General features: G+C 35.7%; 1 protein-coding gene across 1 annotated transcript in view; it reads right to left on the minus strand.

Annotated features, from left to right (window-relative positions):
• The window catches only part of LOC143237169 (synaptotagmin-4-like), a 30,618-nt gene extending 7,634 nt beyond the window's left edge, over positions 1-22,984 (minus strand). Inside the window, exons 1-3 of the mRNA XM_076476134.1 lie at positions 22,758-22,984; positions 13,015-13,817; positions 11,446-11,569 (exon numbers count right to left, since the gene is read on the minus strand). Of these exons, the coding sequence (XP_076332249.1) occupies positions 11,446-11,569; positions 13,015-13,817; positions 22,758-22,827 (997 nt within the window). The 5' untranslated portion in view covers positions 22,828-22,984. The remainder of the gene's footprint in view (positions 1-11,445; positions 11,570-13,014; positions 13,818-22,757) is intronic.
• Between the last annotated feature and the right edge of the window lie 1,466 nt (positions 22,985-24,450).

Genomic DNA, 24,450 nt, shown 5'->3' on the forward strand with positions numbered 1-24,450 from the left:
TCTTCAAACTTTGCTTTTGTGACCTGGGTAATGAAATTTTCAAATTTACCCATTTTCCAGGACATTCCAGGTAGATTCAATGCTGAGTAGCTGATAGAGAATTTTCTCGAACTTACAAGAATTTTCAAGAAGTTTCTAGAATGTTGTAGAAGCCTCAAAGCTGTGTTGTTCCATAACAGGAATAAGTATCCGTTTCTTCCCCTGGCTCATTCGGTGTACCTCAAAGAGGAATACAACAGCGTCAAGACCTTGCTAGAAGCCTTGAAGTATGATGAGTATGGCTGAAAGGTTATCGGAGACTTTAAAATGGTGGCATTCCTGATGGGTTTCCAACGAGGCTTTACCAAGTTTCCCTGTTATCTTTGCCTTTGGGACAGCAGGGATACTGCAGCGCACTACAACAGGAAGCACTGGCCACAACAGTCTGAGTTATCTGTGGGGAGGCACAATGTCAAGTGTGAGCCACTAGTGGACCTCCAGAAGGTGTTTTTCCCACCGTTGCACATAAAATTGGGTTTTATGAAACGATTTGTCACAGCTCTTGATAAGGAGTCTGCAGCCTTCGAGACTTCTTCCCTAAGCTGTCTGAGGCAAAGGTCAAAGCTGGTGTCTTCATCGGACCATAAGTAAAAAAGATCCTGGAGTGCCCATTATTCCCCAAGAAGCTCAGTAGGAGTGAAGAAAAAGCTTGGAGCAGCTTTGTCGCAGTGGTTCAGGGCTTCTTGGGCAATCACAAGGCCGAAAATTATGTTGAACTTGTTGAGGCTCTGGTAAATGGGCTGCAGGATGTCCCTAAAAGTCCATATCCTTGACGCTCATCTTGATAAATTCAAGGAGAAGATGTGAGCATACTCAGAGAAGCAAGGCGAGCGCTTCTACCAAGATATACTGGACTTTGAACAAAGCTACCAAGAAGCGTATAACGAAAACATGATGGGAGACTATATGTAGCGGCTGGCACATTAAAGTGATTTATATTACAGTTGCAAATCTTGAAAAACTACTCGTTTCTAAACATTTTTGTTCATTTTTGTATAACGTTAGTATAAATACGTGTAAATCTTTATTCATACGTTGCTTTATTTAGACTTTATGTAAATGAAAATGTGCAAATTTGCCCTTTTTATATGGAAAATAGGTTAATTTCTAAATTTCATTATCCAGGTCACAAAAGCAAAGTTTGAAGGGAATAATGGCCATTTTCTGTACTTTTATAATATAAGCAATTAATAAATAACACATACTATCCAGGAACAAAATTTGTGTTACATAGTGTATTCTTTTGCATCATTTTCTTAAATGGTAGATGGCCCGGCATGGCCAGGTGGTTGAGGCGCTCGACTCGTAATCTGAGGGTCACGGGTTGGAATCATCGTCACAGCAAACATGCTCGCTTTTTCAGCCGTGGGAGCGTTATAATGTGGAGTGTAGAATTCCTCCTTCCAGTTTCTTCTAAGTTAAAGTGTAGAACTCTTCCTCCTAGTTTCTTCACACTTAGAGATAGAACTTTTTCTTCCAGGTACTTCTTAGTTAGAGTGTAGAACTCTTCCTCCTAGTTTTTTCACACTTAGAGATAGAACTTTTTCTTCCAGGTACTTCTTAGTTAGAGTGTAGAACTCTTCCTCCTAGTTTCTTCACACTTAGAGATAGAACTTTTTCTTCCAGGTACTTCTTAGTTAGAGTGTAGAACTCTTCCTCCTAGTTTTTTCACACTTAGAGATAGAACTTTTTCTTCCAGGTACTTCTTAGTTAGAGTGTAGAACTCTTCCTTCTAGTTTCTTCACACTTAGAGATAGAACTTTTTCTTCCAGGTACTTCTTACTTGGAAGAAAAAGTTCTATCTCTAACTGTGAAGAAACTGGAAAGAAGAGTTCTACACAGGAACTTCTTACTTAGGCCTGGCATCTCCAAGCGTGTTCAGGCGTTCGACTCATAATCCGAGGCTCGCGGGTTCGAATCCCCATCACACCAAACATGCTCGCTTTTTCAGCCGTGGAGACGTTATAATGTGACGGTCAATCTCACTATTCGTTGGTAAAAGAGTAGCCCAAGAGTTGGCGGTGGGTGGTGATGACTAGCTGCCTTCTCTATAGTCTTACACTGCTAAATTAGGGACGGTTGGCGCAGGTAGTCCTTGTGAGCTTTGCGCGAAATTCAAGACAAAACAAATTAAATAGTAGATAATAGATAGGTCTAGAAAAAATAGTTTGTTTCCTAGTTCATGCTGAAAATATATAGGGTATATAGACATTTTTTTAAGTCTTCGAAAACAGGGTAGGTTGGTGGGGTGTTTTTTTAATGCAGATACATATTTTGATAGAAATATATTTGTGACATATCAGATTGTACTAGGTGCTTAGCACTATCAGAAAAAGTGTTATTTAGATATATGGTCACTTAGAGCATCTCGTGAATAATAAATTGGATAAGTTTTTAATGGCTCTTGTTGCATAATTAGAAAGTCAGAAAAGTTGTGATAGTTGGAGAAATTAGCTACTTTTTGCTTATTCTTAGTCTATGTTCTTTGGTGCATTATTTAATTAAATAAAAATCATTTAGTGCATTACTAGTATAAAAAGTGGGTTTAAATGTCATTGAAAGTCCATGGCAAAATGCAGTAATTTAAGTATTTTATTTCTTGTTTTTCACATTCAATCTTTACCAAATGTTATAAAAATAACCAATACGCAAAAAATATGGATCTCTTTAGCTTAGTTAAAGTTAAATTAGTCAAAATAATGAACAATATAATAAAAATGTTTCACGACGCACGCACGAGAGCAACTCAGAGTAACTCATTGTTAATGAAATTCAATGGCGTAACGGGAGTCGCACGTTCCCCAAGTGATTTGGCCTGGCATGGCCGAGCGCGTAAGGCGTGCGACTCGTAATCCGAGGGTCGCGGATTCACGCCCGCGTCGCGCTAAACATGCTCGCCCTCTCAGCCGTGGGGGTGTATAAGTGACGGTCAATCCCACTATTCGTTGGTAAAAGAGTAGCCCAAGAGTTGGCGGTGGGTGGTGATGACTAGCTGCCTTCCCTCTAGTCTTACACTGCTAAATTAGGGACGGCTAGCACAGATAGCCCTCGAGTAGCTTTGTGCGAAATTCCAAAACAAACAAACAAAACCCAAGTGATTTACAACTTATAATAGCGCAAATGGTAGTTGGAAACGGTTCAGAAGACAAAAGACAATAAAATGTAAATATAAGTAGATATTTACTGTTACGAGTTTAAAGCTACTTAGGATAAACAGATGCAGTTTCGTTTTATAACTTGAAGTCATTCCAGGAAGAAAAGAAATGATAATTTAGAAATATTTTGTGTTTTTTGTGTGGTTACGAAGTCTGTCAAATTTACCAACCTATAGAATTAGTGAAGAGAAAATAACAGATAAAGTATAAAGTTTTAGTAAAAAAAACAAAACATATATTTAGAAGGTTTTGAAGATTATAGGTGATATTTGAGATTTTGGAGGTGAAGAAAAATATTTTTAATCTTAACATGAAAATCACTTTGCATTTAGACTGATAAAAACAACAACAGACATGCTATATTTATGGACATATTTGTAGTGAATACTTCATAAAAATTTGATTTTTTTTTTGTATATAAAGGGCTTGTAATGTTTACTGAAAGTCTAACAAAGTTTGTGACGATACAATATTAAAAATTAGTAGAATCCAAATAAGTACGTACTGATTACGTGGGCGGTCAGTGTGACTGAAACCGAGTTGAGAAAAAATAATTGGCTGAGAGCGTTGACACCATACTAACTAATTAATCAAATACGTGGTTTCTAATACCCTTCACCTTGCACAGTACGGTGGTAGATAAGTGCAACAACTTAATGAAACCAAATTTGATTAGGAGACGAATTTTATTGGAAGAGGGGCAATTGGAAACAAAGCTTTTTTATTTTTATAGGCCTAATACACGTGACACACGGCCTTTTCATTTCTGTCCCAAGCGATTATGACCTTATCCAACCTTATCGGTAAAATGGCCCATAAATACAATAATTTTAATATATTAAATATATATATATATAGGTTAATCTTAGTTTTGACCGGAAATGAAAGGGTTACTTTTGAAACTTTTCTGTTTTTTTATTACATATTCATCTTAACTGAGAAAATCCACATTTAAAATTAAGGTGACCGTCTTACCATACTTGATGGACTCAGCAGAATGACCAGTGGTAACTATTAGCATAGTTTCATTGTTTCGCTACTTTATTCTTTTTATAGACAATAAATTGTAATCACTGGTTACCAATGTTTTTTCTCAGTGTTGTATAATACTGAAACTTACAAAACAAACGAACACAATATCTAACGTTTCGACATGAGATCTTTATGCGGTTTAAATTATTCACGATTTTCTGTCACAGCAAGAAAGTAAAAATATTTGTTTTCATTAAACCATTATAAACTTTATGAACCTGACGATGACCGAAGAAGATCGAAACGTTGTTCGCTCCTCTACGTAAAATATTTTCTCAACCCAAACGAGCCGTTTTTACATGTATAATATTCCTCACTGCAACTTTGTTTTACGAGTTTCTTTTATCGTATTTAGATGAGACAAAAACTAGAGTGCATGAACTAAATTATTAGACGACCCGTTCTAAATTAGATAAAATATCGGATCATTCTTCGGATAAAACATTATTGTGATACATTATATTCAAAGACAATGACAGTTTTAATTTAAATTATGAATACAACTTTCAACTAAACGTTTTCCATCTCTTTTCTATAGATACATTATATATTTTATCTTTTATTCCTATCTTTTGTTGTTGTTCTTTATTACACGAAACATTGTTTTTGATAACAAAGTTGTCTCTAGAACATAAAAACAAACTGGTTAAGTACAGTAGTATAAAACTAAAAGAACTGTTAGAGTTTACAGTATTGTTAGCACACGCGTGGTGGATGACGCAACAAACACTCTGTAATGAAGTGTCCAATAGTATTACCCCATTCCACAGTTCCCTTAGAAACTTGTGAACTCTGAGTGTCCAAGATTGCAAATATCACTCTATCAAAATAATTCTTAAGATATGACAGCTTCAGCTTTTAGTACTCTCCATTGAGAAGTGAAAAACATATAAAGAATCTTGAAGTTAAATATACTCTTTTTCGATCGATCAGTTGGTATGTATACGAACAGACATGAAACGTGACGCCCACATAAAGTTGCGACATATTTTCTACCGTATTACACAAAATCTGTTACTTTACATAAAGCTTTTACACGAACCTTTGTTCTGAAGCTGCAATGGCGAAATACAAGTTGAACTAAAACAGCAACTCTATTGTCAAACTGCTTTATATTTAGCAAAAAAGATTCCATTGTGTACGACATAAAACTTTAATCGGTAGTTAAGCGACCACATATTATATTCTAGTGAAGATTTAGTTATGTAACGTAACAATTATTTGATCACAAAATACAATATATTCATCTGCATAGAAATGTAAAAAAAAATAAAAAAATCTATCACTACGTGTTACTCTAAAATTTACACTGATTCTCTCGGAGACTCAACGGTAAGTTTGGTTTTGATACTCATGGCGGGAAATAAACAAATAATCCACTCAATGTGCAGTTCCGTGTTTCATAGCTTACAAATAATTTACAATGTTTCCTTACTATAATTGGAACTACTTCTTCCGTAATTACTTAATACCTATATATTTACCTGGACTTTGAATAACCGCCTGTTATCTGAAATTCATGGAAAATTCGCTGGGTTTGAATGCATAATAAGTTGTGAAACACTTTTCCATAACTGCTTGACGAATTTATTTTAAAGCCATACTATCTTGTCGTCCTTATCTTTATCGAATTGTTGTTTATTTAACGTCATTCCAGAGGAGAAAAACAGTTATCAACTAAATAGAGAATAAAACTGGCTATACAGTGGGATGTACAAGGTTTAAGCCCAGTCTACAGATCCTGGGCCTAAAGTTTGGGATATTTTTGTCTATGCTAGGTACATCTATCCCGCCCGGCATGGCCAGGTGGTTAAGGCATTCAACTCGTAAACTGAGGGTTGCGGGTTCGAATCCCTATCCCACCAAACATGCTCGGTTTTTAAGCCGTGAGGACGTTATAATGTCACGGTCAATCCTCTTATTTGTCGGTAAAAGAGAAGCTCAGAAGTTGGGGTAAATGGTTATGACTATCTGCCTTCCTTTCAGTCTTACACTGCTGAATTGGGGATGGCTAGCACAGATATACCTCGTGTAGCTTTACGCGAAATACAAAAACAAACATATATATATCCCACACTAACACACAATTTTAATTTTGTTTTATATTTTTATTTATTTTTTAATGATTTACTAATGTCATACGTATACGCATTAAACCTAACATTTTTTTAGGGTCACACATGAGGTACTTGTTCCATTTATATTTAACGAATGCTCCATATTTAGTCCAATGATTTTCTCTAGAAGGGAAAACTTAAACAAAATAACAAAAGGAATCAGGAAATACGTTATTTATCTTTTGTTTCCACAACTGCTTCTAACCACATTCGTACGCTAATTTTCGCTTGGTTTGTATAACGGAAATGAAGCCATATCTGAACTGCTGACAAAATTACATTTTTATTTTTTATTTCACACTGTTATATTTTGGCTCGACATGAATTTCTCATAAAAATGTGTGTGTTTTTCGTATAGCAAATCCACAAAGGGCTATCTGCTCAGCCCACCGAGGGGAATCGAATCCCTGATTTTAGCGTTGTAAATCCGGAGACATACCGCTGTACTAGCGGGGGGCTTCTCATAAAAAGTAGTTAGTGGTTAGGACTTACACCTACAGCATGGGCTATCTGTGCTCTGCTCACCACGGGTACCGACAGTTTCTGACGTTGTAAGTGAGCAGATATACCGCTTTGCCACTATGGGGCAGAACTTACAGTTTTGTTTGCAAGGCTACACGAGGGCTATCTGCGCTACCCACCCCTAATTTAGCAGTGTAAGACCAGATAGAAGGTAGCTAGTCATCACCACCCACCGCCAACACTTGGGCTACTCTTTTACCAACGAATAGTGGAATTGACCGACACATTATAATTCCACCCACAGCTGAAAGGGCGAACATGTTTGGTGCGATGGGGAGTTGAACGCCTTAACCCACCTGGCCATGCCGGGAAAGGACTTACAGAAGATATTTCCTCCTCTGACATGTGTTTACAGGTCTTTGGTTATGATATCAGAACAGAAACTAGAACAAACATAGTCATGTCAGTTCTTAAGGGGAAAATACGAAGAGAAATACTTTAAAAACTTAGAGAAGAATATCCACAAAGATTAATATTTTATCAACTACTGTATTTGTCGGTGGATAATAATACACTTTTTACTATGAAAACAATGCCTGATTTTGTCCATTTTCTTACACACGCGTTTAAAGATAGAGTTCCAATGACGACTCTGATTAATAGCATATTTAACCAAAACTACATTGTTCCTTTTAATTTTGGCCCGGCATGGCCAAGCGTGTTATGGCATGCGACTCGTAATCTGAGGGTCGCGGTTCGTCTCCCCGTAGCACCAAACATGCTCGCCCTTTCAGCCGTGGGGGCGTTATAATGTTCGGTCAATCCCACTATTCGTTGGTAAAAGAGTAGCCCAAGAGTTGGCGGTGGGTGGTGATGACTAGCTGCCTTCCCTCTAGTCTTACACTGCTAAATTAGGGACGGCTAGCACAGATAGCCCTCGAGTAGCTTTGTGCGAAATTCAAAAACAAACAAACAAACCTTTTAATTTTATTTACTTTTTTTTTAATAAATGCACTGACGTCGCGCCACCTATTGCATTGCAATAACATTTGTAACAGTGTTATTTGTCTCAATTATTCATACTAGAAGTTGTTTATCTAACGTGCTAGTTGCAATTAATGAAAACATTTTTTATTTGAAATGTATTATTTATTTCATCCGCCATACTATTATTACTCTATATATTACTACATATACTATTATTATTATATCAAAAAGTTAGTTTCTGTAACATACACTAACGACGAAAGCATGTTTTTTATAGCAGATCGCTGTATCTTAAGGTTTAGTTGTTGTTGTTTTTGTAATATAAAACAAGTTCAACAGTGATGGAAACTTTGTAAAGTTGTTTACTACATGTTTGTGACTTAAGTTATGCCGCACTGCGCGGTTTGTAGCGTTTGAAGAGTATAAAAAAAAACACTGATTATTACAGGGTGCAGTTTAGCACAGTTTAAAAAATAACCTCCTAGACTTACCGCTTACAGTAACATTCACTAACTTTGTGAACAAAAACTCCATTTACAAATTCGTAATGTAAATGAATCGAATGTTAACAGGTGTAAATTAATGTGATGAAATATGTTAAACATTTGTTAATTAATTTAATGGAGAGAAAATACCATTACTGTGATGAGTTACTTAATTACTACTGGTTTGTTTTACAAAATTCACTCAAAGTTACAGAAAGGCTTTTGAACTGATGGACTAGAAGAAGAAATATAATCACTAACACCCACCGTCAACTCTTGTGGTTCTCTTTTCAAACCAAATAGTGAGATTCAACTTTTACTATTATAGTGTGCGCACAGCCTCATAAAGTAGAAACCATAAACAAAATGGATTTATCATCCAAGCATGCTTATTAGTGAGACATTCTCAGCCCATATTCATAGATTACAAAGTTACATAACCAAGTATGTGTAGAACATTTACAATTCACGTAAAAAAAGAAGAAATTCTTAATTAAGTTCCTTAGGTATACGTAAGCCTCGTAATATTTAGCTATAACGAAAGCTTCGTAAACCCCATAATGTAAGATATTCAAAGAATTTTCACTTTCAAACTGGTGTTTATGAAATAAAAGGCAGACGATCAAACCAATGAACAGTGGGTGAAGAGGAGATGTGATCTTAAACTAACCTCGTGAGACAACCACTTTCCTGGCTCATTTTATTTTCAAATCTGTGAGTTACGGTGAGTTCAAAGAAAATTATCTAATGTAAATAAACAAACAAAAATCAAGTCAGGACTTGTTCCATCGCTTAAAGCGATTAAAGCGATGTAACTCAAGACTCAGTTTGCCCACTGTCCGTCCGTTTAACCGTTAATTGTAAGTTGTATTAGGATTTGTCCTAACGCCAAATCAGTGACAGTAAGAATACAATGTCGTAATTAAAATATGGGTATAAAAAAGCATTAACATAATTTTAATAAATGTAAACGATTAGTTGTGGATTATTAATAATGAGGTCGCTGAATACGACTGTATCTCCAACATTTCTAGACATGTTCACCAGCACGGATTCGTCTAAGATGGCTGTTCCTACCATAGAGCACAGCCTTGGGATTAAGTACATACAATATAAGGAATGTCCTAAATAATTACTTTAGCTGGAAGTTACCATTCTTAGGTAAATAGAATATTAAATCATTCAAGATGGTCCCAACCTTTTTGAATACGCCATATTGTAGCCAGCCAGATATGACGTATAATGTCATAGATTAAAAGTTTTAACAGACCTAGTCTCCAAAATGTAATTTGATGTTAAATGATCAGGAATTCATTTCAAGACAAACAAGAGTTCTAAAAATAAACGCTCGTAGCATTATTGCATTAATATATGCAGGTCGTTTTACAGATATAATTCATTCCTCTCCATACCCTTTATTGACATAATCATTATATAAATATTAGGTAAATAACTTAATAATATTACGCGGGTAAGCAACATGCATATTGTTTAGTAACTAAATCAGTATTTAAACAGTAAACAACAATACATAAACAACTAGATCAATGATGCATGGCTAATATATCTTAAAGAACTGGTGTATCATTTTGTATGCGATTATATATACACACAAACACAGATATGTTTATTTATTTAGGCAGTAAGCATTTGCATATCATTCTGCTACACACGAGAATCAACTGCAAATGTCTAGTAATTATTTTCTTATGAGTTTCTGTAATTTAAGACTGAAGAAATATAATTCTGAATTTACATTGTTATGTATGTCAGCCACAAATACTACTGTCTGTTCACAATAAGAAAGTTTCAACTGGATGCGAAAACAGTGTCCCATATGTTCAGTACTTGTAATGTAGGTATTTCTTAGACCCCCACCCCGTGACACAGCGGTATATGTACGAACTCACACTGCTAGAAACCGGGTTTCGATACCAGTGGTGGGCAGAACACAGATAGCCTTTTGTTCAGCTTTGTGCTTAATTTCAAATAATCAATCAATCAGTAATTTGTTGGAGATGGAATTTCTGAAATCATAATAAAACATGTAGCCCCAAGTTAGCCGTGAATTATTAACAGACCAGTACATAGCAATATTGATGTTAAACTGAAGAAACACATTATCAAAGAAAAGAGGTTATGAACACGAAATTGTAACACCTTGTAACACCCCGTTCAGTACTTTTACAACACTAGACTTAATGTCCCTGACCGTCAAAATGTAGTTTAAATTTTAGAGGTTCTTTACTACCGATGATGCCTTAGCAAAGCCCATAAACTCAGTGCCGGGGTATAATTTCTTGACAAATATCTGTTTGAAAGTTTTTTAAACCTTTGACTGGCGTAATAACTGTATTGTTTCCCTCTAGCCTCAATCCAAACTTTAAAATTCCTCCTCACTACCCGACAGCAAGGATCAGTTAATTTTTATATAGAAATAGAACACTGGGTATATTTTACTACAATTACCACTTTAAAACAAAACAAAACGCACACACAGAGTAAATACATCATAAAACAGAATTTTGTTTGTTTGTTTGGGAATTTCGCACAAACCTACTCGAGGGCTATCTGTGCTAGCCGTCCCTAATTTAGAAGTGTAAAACTAGAGGGAAGGCAGCTAGTCATCACCACCCACCGCCAACTCTTGGGCTATTCTTTTACCAACGAATAGTGGGATTGACCGTCACAATATACACCCCCACGGCTGGGAGGGCGAGCATGTTTAGCGCGACGCAGGCGTGAACCCGCGACCCTCGGATTACGAGTCGCACGCCATACGCGCTAGGCCATGCCGGGCCTATGTAAAACAGAAACTATATTTTGTAAAGAAACGTACAGTAAGAGACGTTACTTAGGGATAATGTGTTGTTTTATCATAAAGAAAAGCCGTCTAGTAACGAATCATTATAACACTTAAAAAGGCCATTGTGTCGATTTTCCGTATTTCGCCATTTTCATAAATATTTAAGGGTCCAGTTGTGACTTACTCAATGATTAGAAAACTCTTTAAACTGACTGAAAATAATCTACTCTTTACCCATCTCATTAATTCTTTAGCCACAAAACTTTTAATTGTTGTTTTTAGGGAACTTGCAAAAACAAATAAAGTCAATAAATATTTATCATCTAATCTTAATTTATTTCTAAAGTTGAGGATGTACTTACCGCATAGTCCAGTGATGTCCATCTTTGGTAGGTTTCTGGCCTTCAAAACGACGACGGTCAGTCTATTAGCCGCTGGCTGGTAGCAAAGTGAAACAAGAAGCTCTCCTCGACCTTGAGACCGGATCTGTCAACGTTAAAATGTTTATATGTGTTTTCGATTCGCTTCCTAAGTAGAAACTTAACCGATTTGTGAAACATTTAGAGCCGATTAAACACAAGTTCTCATTTTATTGTCTATAACTTGTTTTATTTACTCGTGTTACCAACATCTAAATCTAAGTGTTCATGTTTTTTCCTGTACAGCGCTAACAATGTACTGGAATATTTTATTTTAATAAGGAACACCTTGTAACAAACGATAAGTCCTAAATCCGGGAATTTTATAAATAAATGGCCTCTCTTTTTTTTTTTTATTGCTATCAAGTGCATTTGGTATTTCAGAATAATGTTCAAAAGACTCCAATATTTCTCGTAACTTTTAAAAATTGAATAAGGATGAAATTACCGAAAGGTGGTTAAAAACGTAATTAAGCCTTTCAGTTACTAATAGAAACACGAGTAATGTTTCACAGTATTCTCCTTGTTAGGATTGAAAACATATATCGTATCAGATAAGTAAGTTGGCTTGCGAGCTAGATGAAGCAATATTATCTCGAAGATCAAATAACCTCTGACACCGTGTTTGTTTGTTTGTTTTTATTTAGTTACTTTGAGTTTAGCTCTATATCCCTCCTCCAATGTTGAAATAGAAACTAGATTCCAATAACTGTGGTGAGGGCCCGGCATGGCCAGGTGGTTAAAGCACTTGACTCGTAATATGAGGGTCACGGGTTGGAATCCCCGTCACACCAAGCATGCCCGCCCTTTCAGCCATGAGGGTATTATAATGTGATGGTCAATCCCTCTATTCGTTGGTAAAACAGTAGCCCAAGAGTTGGCAGTGGGTGGTGATGACTAGCTGCCTTCTCCTTGGTCTTACACTGCTAAATTAGGGACAGCTAGCGCAGATAGCCCTCGAGTAGATTTGTGCAAAATTAAAAAACAACAAACAAACTGTGGTGAACACAATACATACAGTCCACTGTGGAGCTTAGTGCTTAATTACAAACCAGGATTTGCATTAAGTACCATTATTACAACATTACATATATATTCACCAACCTTGTTTTATTTATACTACCTTATTACAGAATGGTAAAACTGACATGATTAGAACCATTATTAACATTCATCTTTCATGGTTTTTCAAGACGTACCATTACCAGTTAAAACACACACCGCAAAATTCTCACAGCTGTATTAAAGTGAAACTGTAGTACAGATTGTGCTCTAAGATAGTTGTTTTTATGAAGTATTTGCAAGAATATTTGGGCCTTAAACAAGTAAATATTTTCTTCCATTTTTAGTGGCTATATTGGCTTCGTCTGACTTTTGTTAGAATCTGTTCATTGAATTCATTGCAATAAATCTGTTCTATAGAACTTGTCCAGTTTGGAAAAGTAAACCGTATGTGTTGAATAATTGTGTAATGACGATAGTATAAACTCTTCAGAGTAATCTAACACTAACCTTTAACGTTCTAGGAGAAATTTCTTGCGTCACCGTGATCTGTTTCTCCAGATCTTCTATCTCTATACCTGCCATGGGGTACACAACCTCACCAATCACGTCGTCCCGTGAGTAGCGATCAAAACTGAGAACAACGAAATGCAAGGTGGTCGTCTGTAGCTGGCTGGGAGTGATCCCATAGAAAGTAAACTCCTCGTCGTACACAGGCTGTAGGGTCTTGCGAAGAACTCGGGTCTTTACCTTGTGTTGTTTGTCAGGCAGTAATTGCAGCTTAACGTAAGGATCCGAACTCCTGATGTTAGGATCCTTAGCAGGCAGGTCCACACAGCGAACAATGGTTACTAACAACGCATGCTTGTCAGATTGGTACCTGAGTTGGAACTGAAGGTCCCCAAGTTTGATGGGTTTCTCCTCTATTACATCCTTTTCTTCTACGGGGCTGGGCGTCTTGTCTTTAACCTTGATTTTGTCATGTTCTATGGAACACTTGGTTGTGTCTTCTAGGACCCCCGGTGACAGTAGTCTAGAAGAACCTGCAACAACAAGCCGGTCATCTGAGGGCGATTTTTGACTGGTTGGACTAGGGCTTTTCTTCAATCCACCAGGACCACTGCTAGGGCTCCTCACAGCAGTGGGTTTTCGCGGCACAAGTGGTTCTTCTGGCAAGTTTCTTCTAAAAACAGCGGTCAGTTTATGAGCCTCTCTCGAAGCTCGGCGCCTGTAGCAGTAGTAGGTAAGAGCTACTAAAGTGAAGATGAGAACAACACTTCCGGCACAGATACCAACCACAGTGGTCGTCGTCACTAAACAAATAGATATTGATATTATTATTATTAGTGCAATTCTGTAGTTCGACTTAAATAAAACATCTCACAGTTTTCATATACCACTGACATAACTGAAAAAAAAATTCTGATAGTGTTTAAAATCGTATTTTACATTTTGTCCACAAAGGTACTATAATAATCCAACTGATTAAGCATATGCAAGAGTAAATGACGTTTTTTAATTACATTTTTGCTTTTAAATAACAAAACATATTATTTCATCATTCTAATTATCCTAAACAACATTTTCTTTGTTTAAATATAGTTGGTCTTTAACCTACTGGACAGCATACTCGGACTGTGAATTTAAGAGTCTTGGTTTATCGTCAGGCCCGGCATGGCCAGTTGGTTAAGGCGTTCGACTCCTAATCTGAGGGTCGCGTGTTCCAATTCCCGTCATACCAAACGTGCTCGCCCTTTCAGCCGAGAGAGCGTTATAATGTGATGGCCAATCCTACTATTCTTTGGTAAAAGAGTAGCTAAAAAAGTAGCCCAAGAATTGGCGATGGGTGGTGATGACTAGCTGCCTTCCCTCTAGGCTTCCACTGCGCAATTGTGGATGGCTAGTGCAGATAGCCTTCTGTAGCTTGGCGCGAAAAAACAAACAAAAACATGGCTCACTGTCAATTATCGCATAATTGTGCTCCCTGCTTTAAAGCCGTGCGGGTGTTATAAGACTGACATTGAGATCTCACAATTCCTTTATGCAAGAGCAGCCAAAGGTTAGAAAGTGGTTGCTATTAACTGGCTGCATTCCCTCTTCCTTATCAGTACAGACAGCTATATAGCTCATTGCTCAGTACAGACACCTAGATAGCCCATTGCGTAGCTTTATGTCAACATTCTGAAACAGAAAAAAAAAAAACAATTAGACCCAACTTAGACATATCAGATAACTTTGATCAAAAATGTGGACAGCTTTGTTTAGTGTTACAGTTTATCTACTTTAAACAACAGAAAATTGAAAAATATAAGTAGTTCTTGCAGATGAAATTTAGCTACGTCTCTGCGACCAAAAAGTTCAACTTTTCAAACTGGGCTGTATTTCCTGACTGGACACAGAAACGATTTTCGTTGCATAGACAGTTTTACCCAGACAATACCAAAGTTTGTGTGATGAACGAAGAGTTGTCAGTCATTAAATCGATACTCGAACTGGATGAAAATTTTCAAGAATGAGACTCCACTCATTGGTTTAGCCTTAATGAGAGCACGTTTGTACAGTTACACTTACACTGATTCTCCCAATACAGAATATTGCGTCCATTAACTATGCAAAATTATTGTTTAATGTCAATTTTTATTTAACTAGTGACTGACTAATGAAGCAATTAAAGCTATGATATATATATATATAAATCAACGTATCAATGTAATCTACTCTTATTTTGTTGTGCTTAACATTGTGATCTGTATAGAGCTAAATGAAATATTATAAAGTTGCCACTCAAAGTAGTGATTGAAATTGTTTTAAAATCTATCCAACTCGTATCACTTTATTTGTTTTTATAGTTTTTTATTAAAGCATTTATTTTGCTCAGGATAACTTTTCAGTAATTCTATAAATAACCAACGGCCCCTTATTTCCTTTAAAATGTTAATTTGTTCCTATTTATTTGTTATTAACTGTCCATGGAATGGACACAAAGTCTATCAACTTTCAGTATATCCATATCCTTGACAGCTATAATGTTTTCAAGAGCAACTTTATAAAATGTAATCCTTACTTTGGTTTAAGGATAAAAGTATAAACTGTCAAAGTAGAGATTATATTATATATATTTGTAATTGTGGTTTTACTTCTTCATTGTTTATTTTTATGTCATACTTGTTAAAAATATGTACTTTATCTTCAGAAATTGTCGCGTTTTTATCCATTGATTGTATGTAGCGCCATCTGTTGGATTTACACATATTTAAGTACATACCTGACATGTTTACCAATTATAAAAAAATCTGTAAATATTTATCGAAATATCGGCCAATCAAGAAAGTTTGAAAACTCTTGTAGCAATGGGCCAAACCATCTAGGCGTTATCCCCGCTGACGTGATCAGGTAGGTAAGTAATAGAGGAAAAAATCGCTGTTTTAAAATGTTCTGAATTATGCATGAAATGCTATCAATCTTTTTAACATATCATCAGCACATATGCGCATAATATATGTCGTAACCAATAATTTGAATTGTGTTTTTTTTCATTTAGGAATTCAATAGGGTGTTTTTTCGACGCATGAATTATTTGAAAACCTTTTCCTACTCGATCAGTTCTTTCAGGTCTTCTTCACTGATGAATTTACAAACATTACTGGAAACGCTGCTTGGTAAAAGAAAGGACGTGTATGACCCAGGTTGAATGTATACAATGTAACTGCTGCATGAAAAGGTCCAACAGCTTCTAGCTGTTCAGTTCACTCCTCATGTTCCATCTTCTAAATCTTCCATGAAACTTAACATGGAACTACTAAACAAGACCAGAGAGGCATCATTTCGTCAAAACTGTAGACCGTCGATAACAAGTTAATCTGAAATCAAATCTAATGCTTTCGCCAGTGAAACTAAACTAACACAATAACTGGTCAAACACAGTTTTATTAATTTTTAATATGACTTCAAGGGAAACTAACTGCAAAATATATAATATGATATAAAACAATAAAAAATGTTTGATAAATTTTCCATGAATGTAATTGAACTGTAATGAACTCGTTATATTTAAAGAAAGGAAAATAACGTTAGCAAACACAGAAGCATGAATTGCAGTGAGCTTGACAATTAATAAAAGTTCTTGTTTGTTTGTTTTTAGAATTTCACGCGAAGCTACCCGAGGGCTATCTGCGCCAGCCGTCCCTAATTTAGCAGTGTAAGACTAGAGAGAAGGCTGCTAGTCATCAACACCCACCGCCAACTCTTGGGCTACTCTTTTACCAACTAATAATGGGATTGACCGTAACTTTATAACGCTCCCACGGTTGAAAGGGCGAGCATGTTTCGTAGGATGGGAATTCGAATCCGCGACCCTCAGTTTAGGAATCGAGCGCCTTAACCACATGGCCATGCCGGGCCATAAAAGTTATATTGTATCTGTCTTTCTTTAACTTCAATTGTGTTTTATTATATTTATATTATTTACCAAAAGTTCAATGTTTATGGCTCTCTGTTTTTAATCTCTACCTAGGGCATTGTCAATCAACACAATATCCATATAATTCCAATTATCTTGTAAAAACTATTGTATAAGAAACAAGTTCTAACGCATGAAACATATTGTAGCCCCCAGTGACACAGCGATGTGTCTGCGAACTTAAAACGCAAAAAACAGGGTTCAGATACCCGTAGTGAACAGAACACAGATAACCCACTGTGTAGCTTTGTGCTTAACATCAAACAAACCTAAAGTGTAACAAATTAAATATTGTGGCATTTAGAACAATTAAGGGTGTGTGTGATTGGCAAATGTATGACATCCGATAACCAAAACACAAATAAGTTGGTCAAGGTGTAACTGCATAATATTAGTAAATGCTATTTTGATCCAGCGGTTATGCGCAGTTCTTAATCTGCCAGATAGCACAGACAGCTACAGCACCAGGGTCACAAATGTATAACAGGGCTGAGTAAAGTGAACATACCGTGAAACTATTTATGAGTGACGCACCTCCAGAAACAAAGATACAATCATAATAATGTATCTGCAGCTAGAACGAAACAAAAACAGAAGTAACAGCACGAAACATTTTAAGTTTCGAAGAAAGGCATATAAAAAACAGAAGTGTCAGGGCTTTAGTTTATATTCTAAAAAGTTTAGTTGTTGTTAAGTGCAAAGTTATACAGCATAACCTCAATTTTAGCGTAATAAGCCTGCATACTTAGCGTTAAGCATCTTTGGGGCTATACTTTAAGATAAAAAACTATGTACATATCGTATGTTTTAGAGATACTGTGTAATATAGAAAATTAGATAAAATGTAGCTACGAATTGAACGCTAGGATTGAGTGTGTTTGTGTATTTTTCTTATAGCAAAGAAAGACACATCGGATTATCTGCTGAACCAACCGAGGGGAAGTGAACGCCTGATTTTAGCGTTGTAAATCCGGAGACTTACCGCTGTACTAGCGGGAGGCGCTAGGACTCCTAAAGATACAACATGTATTACAAGAGGTTTATTACTAAATTCATACTTGAGTTGAACACCATTTAACACAAAAATTAAATGTTTTTATTGGATATGGAATAAGGCCTGGCATGACCAAGTGGTTTGGGCACTCGAGTCACAATCGGAGGGTTACGGATTCGTATTTACATATCTCCAAACGTGCTCGCATTTTCATTCTTGGAAGCGTTATAATTTGAACGATAAATCCCACTATTCATTAGTAAACGAGTAGCTGAAGAATTGGTGGTAGTTAGTGATAACTAGTTACCTTTCCTGCAATATGTCGCTGCTAAATTATAAACGTCTATTACAGACAGTCCTCATGTAGCTTTGCACGAAATTCGAAGTTTTCTTTAACATTCTGCTATCCATCTGAGGGCTTTACCACATGATTACAACTTCTGTCTTTTTTTAGGCATCCTTGTAAAGGAGAATGACAAGAAAAAACATGAATAACCCGAGCATTATAAAGTGTATTCAAGCTGCAAAATACATTGTTCACATCAATACCGAGGTATTACTTGTTAACTGTATTACAAGTAATTCAAGCGTTATTCAGTAGTAGTCTAGTAAACGTATCGAATAATTAAGTTTTATGTGACATAAAATCGCATCACTCAATACGTTAGCCCTTTTAGTCCTGGAAGATTGATATAAAATGTTAAAACGAATTCCACGATTCGTTTGTAAAGAGTGGCATAAAACTTGGCAGCAGGTGGTATTGACCAGCTATAACTTGAAAACTAGAAAAGACAAGAGTAAATTTTATTCGAGTAATTTTGCACGATATTCAACGAAACAAAAATATAATATTTAATATAATATGATAAAGCTAAAACGCAATCTCGGAGAAGAATCAAAGCGAGTTTAATCTAATTTTCAAAAGAAAAAACCCGAAACAAATATTTAAAAAAAATCCAACCAAGTATTTTAACTCTATGTCAGATTAAAGTCAAGTAACGAAACACTTTTCAAGAAAGACATTTTATCAAAGAAAGCCAACTGTTTAAATCAGAACTAAGAAAGAAATTTATAAATTAATGAAGTCAGTTCTACATGTCAAATGGCTAACTCAAATTTGTACACATATACAGAAAGGTATAATATAATAATTAGAATCTACGAAATCCACTGCTGCTGTAAATCATGTTTTAATCCATAAACCCAAAAATATCTTTGGTGTCTCGGCTATATTATAAGATTTAAGTGAGCGCTAAATCCACAAGCTAAGTTTATGCAAATGTAATCTTCATACACGTGAAATTTTATAACTAGATGTACTTCCGCACGATCCTCGAAAGTGTTCTGTTTCAAGAATAAATAAAACCAAAATTAACATTAACAGATATTTTCATTTCTTATTTTTGAAGTTCCATGGCATGATGTATTGTAGCCTGAAGAGTGCATAATTCTTCTCGTGATTCGTGGCATGCGCACATTTTACTGACGTCGTGACATTACGAATTACAACGTTAAGTGTCACGTTCCTAATATAACGTCATTTTAGTGTCCACTTACATAACATATTACTGTATAGTGGTGCGAGTGGTTAAATAAGTATAGTACAACAAACTAATAAATATAAGAAACAATAAAAAAGCACATATTTTATAGCTCATAATAATATTAATAAGACTTACATTAAATAATAAATAAGACTAGCATTTAAGATGTCGAAACTTCAAATAAAAAATATAACATGTTGCTTTATATTCATTTGAAAACAACTTTATCATGTGTCTAAATATATTTATCAAACAAGAAAGGTTTGGTTGTTGAATGAAAGATTATAAAAGAAAGATCACATGGATCTACCATTGAACAATTGCCACCGTTTGATCCAAACAAAATCAAGATTTATATATATTTGTATATAACACAAAGAGATTCGTGCTTAATACACAGCGTATATACGTCGGAATGTCAGAGTAAATACTGAACCATAATCCAAAATATTGTATCCACAAAGAGATGGAAAAATGTTGAAACACCAGAGAGAAAAAAACAACAGAAGAACTTAAAACAATTTATATTAAAAATAAACTTGAAAACCATACGTACCTAAGAAGTAGTTAGTTACTAAATGTGCCTGCCTTTATAAGAAGTAGTTGGTTACTAACTCTGCCTGCCTTTATAAGAAGTAGTTGGTTACTAACTCTGCCTGCCTTTATAAGAAGTAGTTGGTTACTAACTGTGCCTGCCTTTATAAGAAGTAGTTGGTTACTGCCTCTATAAGGTTCATTCCTGTCGTGATTTTTCAATACATTTTAGAATGTTATTCAGTCTTTCACGTTTTACCTGTCACAACATCCAGTAAAGAACTGACTAACTCCCCCTTCCCCAAGACAGTTTTGTGAAATCGTTTATTTTCTGTTTAGTATACATAGGAAATCGGCCCGACATGGCTAGGTGGGTTAAGGCGTTCGACTCCTAATCCGAGGGTCGCGAGTTCGAATCCCCGTTACACCAAACATGCGCACCCTTTCGGCCGTGGGGGCGTTATAATGTGTTGGTAAAAGAGTAGCCCAAGAGTCTTAAACTGCTAAATTAGGGAAACAAAAACACCAAACAAGGTCATTGGTAACATAACAGTTTTGTAAAGACAGTACCAGTATTGTAATTATTATTGTTAATCGCCGCTAGGGTTTCGTATGTTTGTTTTATTTTGAATTTCGCTCAAGGCTACACAATACGCTATCTGTGTTGTGTTTACCACAGGAATCGAAATTCAATTTTAGCGTTATAATTCCTCAAATTTTTCGCTGAGCTACAAAGGGGCGGGAATTTGATATATAAGTAATTTATAAAAGTATATTTAATAAGCCAATCGGGCCACTGGATTAGATTAGTTAGCCTGTGAATCTTTATACAAATGTATCATTAGCTATATTAAGTATGGCAAGGTATAAATCACGAAACGGCTCTTCATGTCAGCCTTATGATGGCTGTTGGAGTAAAAACTTCAGACGAGTTTATGTACTATTGCAAAAATGGCGGAAATTTTAACTGTGTGTGTAAGTACGTGGCACCATCTATGCATGAAGTTAATGCTAATTTACGTCAAAGGCAATAAACGTTTAATAACAATAATAATGGAGGGTGAAAGGGTGTAGACTTGACATTAACATGTCCCGTGTTTCAAACTATCATTCCACAAAGTCTAGTTGAAATTGGCCCAACGACCTAAGATTAGTTAGATAAGGACAAACAGACAGACACAGATATTTTTTGCTCTCTCTATATATATATAGAGATTCTATAACATCGGTAAGTATCTATGAGTGTTGTAGCACTTTTAAAAATATATGTACCAAAATTGGCTTTGTTTTTTCTTTTTAAACGTGCGTATAAAAAACGTAAATTTCAGAATCAGGTAAAACTGCTCAATTTAAGTTTGTTTTACATTCACTCACAGATCTCTACCTCGGATGTTTCACATCACTCTCCTCTGTCTGCTTTTGCAATCTAGTAAAATTACTGTAAGATTACTCATGTTGAAATGCTGATAAGCTTTCGTAACGTCTTTTCCTTATAAACTTTCTAAATGAACTTTAGTAAAAGAAGTCAATGGCCCATTACAGAGAGAATCTCAATTTTACCAACAAATTAATCTATATTCACTAATATAATCGTTTACCTAACACCTCATCATCAAACTTTATTAGTACAGAGGTGGTGACAGATAATCACGTGAATAATAATAATAATAAAACACAGTTCGTGACTCTGCATAAGATGATGGATGTTTTTATCATTGGTTTGTTTATTTTTGTATTTCGCGCAAAACTACACGAGGGCTATCTGCGCTAGCCATCTCTAATTTTTCAATGTTAGACTAGAGGGTAGGCAGCTAGTCATCACCACCCACCGTCAACTCTTGGGCTACTCTCTCTTTTACCAACAAATAGTGGGATTGACCGTAACTTTATAAGCCCCCACGGCTGAAAGGGCATGTTTAGTGTGACAGGAATTTATCATCAGTACAAAGAATCTTTACTTTCTTCATGGTTATAGATGCACTTACCTCTATTTTTATCTTATTTACTAACTATTTCTTTGAACTTAGAAAATAAATTAATCACGTATGTTGGACGAGTAGTTAAAAAAATGAACATTTTCACTTCTAAATCGAGATACTGTTTTCATTCTTGATTTGCTGAGTTTTGATATGTGTGTGTGTGTGTTCTGAAATGAACGCCACATCGAACTATCTGCTGAATCCACCAAAGGGAATCGAACCCCTGATTTTAGCATTGTAAATCCTTGGACTTACCGCTGTACAAGCGGAGGACTCTGATATGGGGTTAAGAACTATCCCGTTCTGTTAATGTTTGGTTACTTAGGTTTCTTCTACCAAAAGGAGTACTTTCTTCTTCCAAACTGATTATCAGATGACAGCTTTTCACTGAATATGTATTGGTTCATGCAGTTTACTGAATATGTATTAAAAGTAAAAAAAAAACAGTGAGCCAGAGGTATCTGTATTTTTAAACTGTTGTAAGAAAATGCGTTTTTCTCATGAATATTCAGCAGTGTAAAATTCACAAAACATGAGATCTTAGGTCCCTCGGTAAAACAACAAATTAATTTGAAAGAAAAAGTAACATATACACGTGGTGTCAGCTGCTCTATATTGTAGATTTCGTTAAACTGGTAAGAAACGAGATAAATACATATGAAAATTATGAAACGCCAAATTTATATAGACTACGGTGTTGTTGAAATACTGAAATAATACAGTGAAAAATGTTTTGAACATACCTCCGTGTATGACCTTAGTTTCTGGTTCGTCTTTGATATGAGCCGTTGTCCCTGATGATGGTATCTTCATAATTGTGCTGACACAGTGAAAAAACAGTTGCACCAGAATGCCTTTGCCACTAATATCAATAGGGTTATTTTAATCCGTCTGCCCTTAATCATGGCGTCTCAGTCTAGTTAGTTTGCACTGCACGGCACGGGTAGTTGACAGTCATTCTTACTGCATACACAGTGGGTTATTAATGCGCGTGCGTCAAAAGAAGTGCGTAAAGTATAATCTCCATGGTAACCACAACAGATTCAAGGAATTAAAATCAATCTTGCCACGTCATTCATCAGGATCACCTGCGGCTGGATCTTAAAATGTCACTTGGATTAAGATATGAATAAAGTATTTAAAGGGTATTTATGTCAAATATGCGTAATAACTTAAGTGAAGAAGTGATGATTTAGCATTGAACTGTGTATGAAGTATGAAACTGTTACGTAATGAAATTAGACGAAATTGTAACATAGCACTAAATGCATGAGCTTTCGAGCACGGCGTAACCAAGCGTGTTAATTACGTTCAACTCGTAATCCGAGGGTCGCGGGTTCGAATCCCGGTCATACCAAACATGCTCGCATTTTCAGCCCTGGGGGCGTTATAATGTGATGGTTAATCCAATTCGTTGGTAAAAGAGTAGCCTAAGAGTTGGCGGTGGGTGGTGATGACTAGTTGCCTTTCCTCTTGTGTTAAACTACTAAATAAGGGACGGGTCGCGCAGATAGCCCTGGAGTATCTTTACGCGAAATTAAAAACAAAACAAAAACAAGTTATGAGATTTTACATTTAAAGGTATGACCCAGAAGAGGGAAATAGGAACCTTGTAATTGCCAGCGAAGTGCTTGAACCTTAGTCACAGGTGTCACTCTTCTAACGTTTACGGTCAAGGAAGAAGTCTTCAAAGCACCTGACGCCTCCAGGTCGCAACAAGCACGACCAAAGAGCAATAAATCGACTCAGGCATCAGGATCATTCCTCACTTTTTGTTTAATCTACAGAGACTTTACAAATTTTAGTAGCTTCACATTTTTTATGGAGATTTGATTTTTCTGATCGTGAAATTTCTCACACAGCTGTTTTTTCGACTTTTTAAAACATCAATTTTCATGTTAAAATAAACCTTTTTGTTTAAATTGTAGATGATTTACCACATTTATTTCAACGTTGTTATAAGAGAAAATATCGAGTTCAAAAAATATGGTTAAAGACAATTTTTCTCAATCTTTTGAAAAAAATGCAGGTTTAATGTATTGGTCACAAACTCGCTTTCAGACTCATGATACCCGTATGTGATTCTGACACTGAAATAAAATAGACATGTGAGAAAGAAACAAAAATCAAAAAAGGAAAAATAGACATGTGAGAGGCGTGTATTTTTATTTTGTTAAACTGTGTTCTAAAAAAAATATTTTTTTCTATTAAGCACTTGTTAATGTAAAATACACGAAACAACAACTCTTAGCTTCCTGATACAATAATTTTATTTGTTTGATGGTTATACAGTTTTCTTTCCAACTGATCGTGATGTAGCACCTCATCTGCATAAAACCAACTACTTATTGAACAAATTATGTCGTTTATGATTACATATATATGGTCATCCCATAAATATTACCCGAAAATTTAATACAGAAAGTGCATTTCCGT

This window comes from Tachypleus tridentatus, chromosome 13 (genome assembly GCF_004210375.1).
Source record: "Tachypleus tridentatus isolate NWPU-2018 chromosome 13, ASM421037v1, whole genome shotgun sequence".
NCBI classification, from domain to species: domain Eukaryota; kingdom Metazoa; phylum Arthropoda; class Merostomata; order Xiphosura; family Limulidae; genus Tachypleus; species Tachypleus tridentatus.